This window comes from Triticum dicoccoides, chromosome 7B (assembly GCF_002162155.2).
Source record: "Triticum dicoccoides isolate Atlit2015 ecotype Zavitan chromosome 7B, WEW_v2.0, whole genome shotgun sequence".
NCBI lineage: Eukaryota > Viridiplantae > Streptophyta > Magnoliopsida > Poales > Poaceae > Triticum > Triticum dicoccoides.
This window is the reverse complement of record NC_041393.1, coordinates 772,672,254-772,680,354: the sequence shown is the minus strand read 5'-3', so window position 1 is coordinate 772,680,354 and position 8,101 is coordinate 772,672,254. Positions and strand designations below refer to the sequence as shown.

The 8,101-nt window shown below is 47.8% G+C and overlaps 1 protein-coding gene across 1 annotated transcript; it reads left to right on the top strand.

The window, feature by feature from the left end:
- Positions 1-1,588: 1,588 nt before the first annotated feature.
- On the top strand, positions 1,589-2,880 carry LOC119342111 (cytosolic sulfotransferase 10-like). Its single transcript, XM_037613950.1, has one exon. It carries the CDS (start codon positions 1,624-1,626, stop codon positions 2,650-2,652), a length of 1,029 nt encoding a protein of 342 aa, XP_037469847.1. The 5' UTR covers positions 1,589-1,623; the 3' UTR covers positions 2,653-2,880.
- The last annotated feature ends 5,221 nt before the right edge of the window (positions 2,881-8,101 follow it).

Below are 8,101 nucleotides of genomic sequence, written 5' to 3'. Positions count from 1 at the left end.
TATCTGAGTATTCTAAATGCTCTTATATTAGTGGTTAGCTTTTGTGCTATAACGCTATTCTAAATGCTCTTATATTAGTAGTATTCTAAATACACTATTCCATGTGGAAACCGTAGATTTTGTGCTATAACGCTCACACGGACCAACACATGTAGCTCTCGCTTAGCTAGCTTGGTTAGCTTTTTTTCCCCGCTAGCTCCACTATTAGCTCAGGAAAAAAAGCGGGTTATCTTTTTATTTGAAATACTTGTTAAATCAAAAGGTGAACATGGATTTTAAAAAATGTGGCGAATTAAATAAAATCTTAATTTTCAAAAAATGTCATGAATTTTATATAGTTTCATGGATTTCAAACAAAGTTCACAAATTTGAAAAAAGATTTGCAAATTTAAAATTTTCACAAAGTAAAAAATGTCTATGAGTATTTTAAAACATTCATGAATTTGAAAAATATTAATGCATTTGAAAAATGATCATGATTTATGAAAAATGCATGAATTAAAATGTGAAAAGGAAGAAGAAAATATATAAAAATAACAAAAAAAAGAAAATGGGGAAAATTAGTAAGGAACAATATTAAAAGTGATAGAGAAAACACGGAAAGAATAAAAAACTGAATACCAGACAATACTATCCATAAGCTTTTCAAACAAGGAATAACAGTTCACGTATTACGGTAGATAGATGTGCGTTACTCTCAATCAGACACACCATCTTAGTGGCGAGGCTCATGATGATCCCACTGGCCTCAATGCTCCAGACGGCTTCAAATTAAGAGAGCCTAATATCTTAATAGATAAGTGTGTAGTAGTTTCTGGCTTATTGATGGCTCATGCTATACACGTGCATGTTAGTGGCAGAGATAAATCTTGGCCTCTCCACCAACGCATCACGGGGCAGCTGGGACGTCTGCCTCGCCAGCTCCACCGACGCAGCTGGGACGTCTCCTAGCTTCGCTAGCTCCACGGACGTAGCTGGGATGTCTCCTTCGCCAGCTGGGACATTTATTGACACCATACAAATGTAGATGTTTACATACATGTACATACCCTCCTACCTCTATTCGAGATCTCATACCGAACAAGCATCACCGGAGAGCCTGAAACAAATCCAGAAAAGGAAACGATGAGCATGCTGTTCCACCACAAATAATCTAATCATCCGAGCCATAATTTCTTGTTTAACAGCTGGGGCTCTCACTTGCATTAATTAATTTATTTGATCCGGAATATAATTAAGGTCATCTAGCAGAATTTATGTTTCAACTAGTAATATTGAGCGCCTTATAATTAAATTTGCGTGCGTTTTTACAATAGACAAGGTTTAGGGCGGATTGCATTTATTTCTAGTAGCTAAGTAGTACTATAATGTACTATTCCTATATGCATGCGTAATGTGAATGCTATTTTTTAGCCCATCCCACAGTCAATAGATAACCACCTAGGTCCCAGAGATTTTTGCAAGTGCGCCTTCTAAACCGTGACGGAGGAAGTAGTAATATTGAGCGCCTCATAATTAATTCTTTTTTGGGCACTAGCACACGTACGTACGTACGTATATAAAAGGACGTGTCGGCTACGGCCAGAACAGCTACACTAGTAGAGTAAAATAAAAGTGGGCAGCATGAGCATGAGCATGATGCCATTGTCCACGGATGCCTGCGCCACCGCTATTGGCGAGCTTGACATCACCTCGCTTCCACTGGAGACGCGGTTCCCGCCGTTCCGTCTGAGGCAGTACGGCGGGTTCTGGCTGCTGGAGAAGTTCCTCCAGGGCGTTCCTGCCGTCCACTCCATCTTCGAGCCAAGGCCGTCGGACGTCCTCCTCGCCAGCTTCCCCAAGTGCGGCACCACCTGGCTCAAGGCCCTCGCCTTCGCCACGCGCAACCGGGCCGAGCACCCGCTGCGTGGCCTCGACCACCCGCTCCGCCGCCGCAACCCCCACGACATCGTCCAGTACTTGGAGCTGCAGTACGCGCAATCCATGGGCCACGTGGTGGCGGCGCTCCCTTCGCCACGCATGCTCTCGACACACCTGCCATACTCCCTCCTGCCAGGGCGCATCACTGCGGAGGAGTCCGGCTGCAGGATCGTCTACATCTGCCGGGACCCCAAGGACGCATTCGTCTCCTCGTGGTTCTTCACCAAGAAGACAGTGGCGGCCGCCGCTGCGAGAGCACGAACCGGCGAGGAGCCGCCGCCGTACACGTTCGAGGAGGCCTTCGAGCTGTTCTGTGATGGCATATGTGTCAGTGGCCCGCAGTGGCGCCACGTGCTGGGGTACTGGGAGGCGAGCAGGAGGCAGCCTGAGAAGGTGCTCTTCCTCCGGTACGAGGAGATGCTTCGGAACCCTGAGAGCAACGTGAAGAAGCTGGCGGAGTTCATGGGGTGCGCCTTCTCCGTCCAGGAGGAGGCAACCGGGGTCGTGCAGGACATCGTGGAGCTGTGCAGCCTCGAGAGTCTCAAGAACATGGACGTGAACAAGAGTGGCAGCCATGGTCCATTGGCGCACGAGTCCTTCTTCAGGAAGGGTGTGCCCGGGGACTGGAGCAACCACATCACTCCGGCCATGGCGGAGAGGCTGGATAAGATCGTCGAGGACGCGCTGCAAGGCTCGGGATTCACCTTTGACGTCAGAGAGGCGTCTGCATGAACGCGCGTTTTCTGCTTTTTAATTCTGTGTGTATGCATGCACTGCTGTGAAGTGCCCACGCAGCATGGACGATCTCCTCATCCCTTTGTTACTCCTAGTAAGTGTGGCACGTTCGTGTGAAGGAGTTGTCGGATGGCGCCATGAGACCAGATCACGACGGGCTACTCTTTTGGTTGTAACGAGAATAAGGGAATGCAAGGAAATATAAAAAATATGAAAAAGTATCTACATTTGCCATGTGACTACGATGCAATTACAAAATTGCCATGCTCTAGAGTACATAAATGACTAAATTTGCCATCCTTTCCTAGAATAGAAATGGACATGACAGAAAATATTAAAACTTACCATGCGACTACGGCGCAATTGCAAAATTTCCATGCTGTATATTAAACAAAAATGACTGAATTTTCCATCCTACACATAATAAAATACCATAGAGTAATTATCAAAATTGACATGGTGTATTTAAGAAAAAAAATACCAATGTCAATTTCGTAAAATTTCCATGGTTTTAGAAAAATAAATTGTGCCCCGACCCACCTTAATCAGGCCTGGCATGGCACGGCTCGTTGTGACACGATTATTAGCCGGGTCGTGTTGTGCCAGCCCACGTGCTATGTCCTCCGGCTATACCTGGACGTGAGCCAACTCGAGCCAGCTCGGGCCGAGCCTGCCAAAAGCTCGCCGTTCCTCGGGCCGAGTCGAGCCAAGCTCAATGCTCCGGCGAGCCTCAAAACGGAGCTCGACCCGGGCTTTGCCCTAGCTCGGTGCAGCATGGCAGGCTCGCCAAGCCTGCGTGCTCCAAGTCACTGCCATGTGGGAGCGCGTTGAGTGCGCATGGAGTTAGCTGGTAGTTAGATCGTGGGCTCGTTCCCTGCATGCTAGGTCGTGTGGGTCATTCAGTTAGTGGCTAGCATGACGGGCCGGCTATGCATGCGTGAGTCTGCTACTTAAGAGTTGTACCATGTTTGCTTGACAGTGCCAGGAGAATAGAAGTGAGAAAAGGCCACCAAAAATATCTGCTTGTACTCCTTCGTCTACCTCCAGGCTCCAGCCATCCGTGTGAGAGAGCGGTTCCAACACAGAGCACGGCCGCGACGATGAAGGGAGCGAGCAAGTGGTCGACTCCATCGACAGCGGTGTCGAGCAGGAAGAGAACGCCGACAAGGTGAAGGACGAAGGGCGGACGAGCGGCAAGCTGGCGTTGGCGTCCGGCATGCTGCTGGCGGCAGCGAGGAAACCCTATGGAGGCTGCTACAGCGACTCTCTCTTTCTCGTATCGTGCGGGCGTGGAGATGTGCATAACTGGACCAAGGCAGCGTACTGCTATGGGCTTGGGCTGCTTGCTAACTTGCTAAGGGATGCACTGGGCTGCTCTGCCGTGCGAGCTTTGGGCTCGCGAGTCAGCCCGAGTCGAGCCTGGCTCGGTTCGAGGTAAAAACGAGCCCAATTGTGCAGCTCGGCTCGGCCTTTTTGTGTTGCGGACCGAGCCTACGCTAGTAGAAAAGGGGGCATTGGTCCAGGCCGGGTCAGCCCATTAGTCCCGGTTCAATCCAGAACCGGGACCAATGGGGGCATTGGACCCGGTTCGTGAACCCCGGGGGCTGGCCGGGCCACGTGGGCCATTGGTCCCGGTTCATCTGGACCTTTTGGTTCCGGTGGATGAGACGAACCGGGACCAACGGTCCTCGCTCCTGGCCCATCATCATTGGTCCCGGTTGGAGGCCTGAATCGGGACCAAAGGCCGCCCATTAGTCCCAGTTCATACCACTAACCAGGACCAATTAATTGCCTATATATACCCCACGCCCGCGAGCAGAGCACTCTCACTGCTCTGTTTTTCGTGGCCGGCGAGGAGAGAGCTTTGTGGTGCTCTAGCTCACCTCCAATGCACACGAGGTGTTCGATGGAATGCCCGAGCCACACTACTTAAGCTTTCTCCTCTCCAAGCTCGACCTCCAAACTCCATTTCCTCAATATTTTTCTAGGTTTAGCGGTCCGTCACGTCCCTTCCCCGTCTTCACCGCCGTCGATCGCCGGCGCTGATCTCGTCGCCGGCACCACCGTGGTGAGCCTCTTGTTCTTACCTTCTTTCTGAAAGGAAAAAAAATTGTTACTTGTATGTTTATATAGATACTTGTATAATTTTCTTACTTTTATTATTGCATCTTATATAGTGCGATGGTTTTGGTATCCGCCTCCGTCGGCCCTCATCATGTCTATGATTCGGATGTGGTATATATTATCTTTTCATAACTATTGGTTCATCTATTGTTTATGACAATTATGCCGACCAACGTGACATAGATTTTATTTATCTAGGAGGTTGTTAAACCGGAAATTCCAACCGACCCTATTGTCGAGAGGTTTAATTTAGTTGAAGAAGAAAACAATTTCTTGAAGGAAAAATTAGAAAAATTGAGGAGGAGAAGATGATATTGGAGTTGCATGTTGTGGATGTCGTGGATGATCACAAGATCATGATGGATGCAATGCGCTTGAAGATTAGAAAGATTAGAAAATATGCCATTCATACCGAGGCTTGGTATCATTACGCCGTTGGATCAGTTGTTACATTGGTTGCGAATATTATCGCATTTGTTTTCGCATTGAAATGTTTTACACAGTTTCAATGTATGGTTTAATTAATTTAGATGCTCTGCAGAGCTTTATGTTGTTAGGTGAGAACTATGTATGTACTTTGGTTTTAATGTGATGATGAATTTCTATTAATTTGGTCACTTAATTATCTATTCATGATGTTCTGTAATGATTATTGACACACTTAATTATATATAATGCACGCAGATGAACCGGCAATGGATGTACGGTTCAAGACACACCTCCGAGTACATTAAGGGCGTGCATGAATTTCTCGAAGTGGCTGAGGCAAACAAGCAGAATGGTTTTATGTGTTGTCCACGCCCTATATGTGGGAATATGAAGTCTTACTCTGACCGAAAAATCCTTCACACTCACCTGCTTTACAAGGGTTTCATGCCACACTATAATGTTTACGAGGCACGGAGAAATAGGGGTTATGATGGAAGACGGCGAAGAAGAAAAGTACGATGACAACTATGTGCCCCCTGAATACGGTGATGCTACTGAAGATCAAGAGGAACCAAACGATGTGCACGATGATGCTGCAACAGGCGAAGCTGCTGAAGATCAAGAGGAACCAGACGATGTGCCCGATGATGATGATCTCCGCCGGGTCATTGTCGATGCAAGGACACAATGCGAAAGTCAAAAGGAGAAGCTGAAGTTCGATCGCATGTTAGAGGACCACAAAAAAGGGTTGTACCCCAATTGCGAAGATGGCAACACAAAGCTCGGTACCGTACTGGAATTGCTGCAGTGGAAGGCAGAGAATGCTGTGCCTGACAAAGGATTTGAGAAGCTACTGAAAATATTGAAGAAGAAGCTTCCAAAGTGTAACGAATTGCCCGACAGTACATACGCAGCAAAGAAGGTCGTATGCCCTCTAGGATTGGAGGTGCAGAAGATACATGCATGCCCTAATGACTGCATCCTCTACCGCGGTGCGTACAAGGATCTGAATGCATGCCCGGTATGCGGTGCATTACGGTATAAGATCAGACGAGATCACCCCGGTGATGTTGACGGCGAGCCCCCCAGGAAGAGGGTTCCTGCGAAGGTGATGTGGTATGCTCCTATAATACCACGGTTGAAACGTCTGTTCAGAAACGGAGAGCATGCCAAGTTGATGCGATGGCACAGTGAGGACCGTAAGAAAGACGGGAAGTTGAGAGCACCCGCTGACGGGTCGCAGTGGAGAAAAATCGAGAGAAAGTACTGGGATGAGTTTGCAAGTGACCCAAGGAACGTATGGTTTGCTTTAAGTGCGGATGGCATTAATCCTTTCGGGGAGTAGAGCAGCAATCACAGCACCTGGCCCGTGACTCTATGTATGTATAACCTTCCTCCTTGGATGTGCATGAAGCGGAAGTTCATTATGATGCCAGTTCTCATCCAAGGCCCTAAGCAACCCGGCAACGACATTGATGTGTACCTAAGGCCATTAGTTGAAGAACTTTTACAGCTGTGGAATGGAAACAGTGTACGTACGTGAGATGAGCACAAACAGGAGGAATTTCACCTAAAGGCGTTGCTGTTCATGACCATCAATGATTGGCCCGCTCTCAGTAACCATTCAGGACAGACAAACAAGGGATACCACACATGCACGCACTGTTTACTTGACACCGATAGTATATACCTGGGAAGCTGCAGGAAGAATGTGTACCTGGGCCATCGTCGATTTCTTCCGACCAACCATCAATGTCGAAAGAAAGGCAAGCATTTCAAAGGCGAGGCAGATCACCGGAGGAAGCCCGCCATGCGTACCGGTGATCACGTACTTGCTATGGTCAATGATTTACACGTAATCTTTAGAAAGGGTCCCAGCGGACTAGCTGTTCCGAGTGACGCTGGGGGACACGCACCCATGTGGAAGAAGAAATCTATATTTTGGGACCTACCTGGAAAGACCTAGAGGTCCGCTCTTCGATCGACGTGATGCACGTGACGAAGAACCTTTGCGTGAACCTGCTAGGCTTCTTGGGCGTGTATGGGAAGACAAAAGATACAGCTGAGGCACGGGAGGACCTGCAACGTTTGCACGAAAAAGACGGCATTGCCTCCAAAGCAGTATGAAGGTCCTGCCAGCTATGCTCTTACCAAAGAAGAGAAGGAAATCTTCTTTGAATGCCTTCTTAGTATGAAGGTCCCGACTGGCTTCTCGTCGAATATAAAAAGAATAATAAATATGTTAGAGAAAAAGTTTCAGAACCTAAAGTCTCATGACTGCCACGTGATTATGACGCAACTGCTTCTGGTTGCATTGAGGGGCTTCTACCGGAAAACGTCCAATTAGCCATTGTGAAGCTATGTGCATTCCTCAATGCAATCTCTCAGAAGGTGATCGATCCAGAAATCATACGAAGGCTAAGGAGTGATGTGGTACAATGTCTTGTCAGTTTCGAGTAGGTGTTCCCACCATCCTTCTTCAATATCATGATGCACGTCCTAGTTCATCTAGTTGACGAGATTGTCATTTTGGGCCCCGTATTTCTACACTATATGTACCCCTTTGAGAGGTTCATGGGAGTCCTAAAGAAATATGTCCGTAACCGCGCTAGACCAGAAGGAAGCATCTTCATGGGCCATCAAACAGAGGATGTCATCGGGTTTTGTGTTGACTTCATTCCTGGCCTTAAGAAGATAGGTCTCCCTCAATCGCGGTATGAGGGAAGACTGACTGGAAAAGGCACGCTTGGAAGGGACTCAATAATATGCAGGGACGGATATTCTTGGTCTCAAGCACGCTACACAGTTCTAAAGAACTCTACCTTGGTGACCCCGTATGTCGATGAACACAAGAACAGTCTGCGCTCCAAACACCCGGAGCAGTGAGACGACT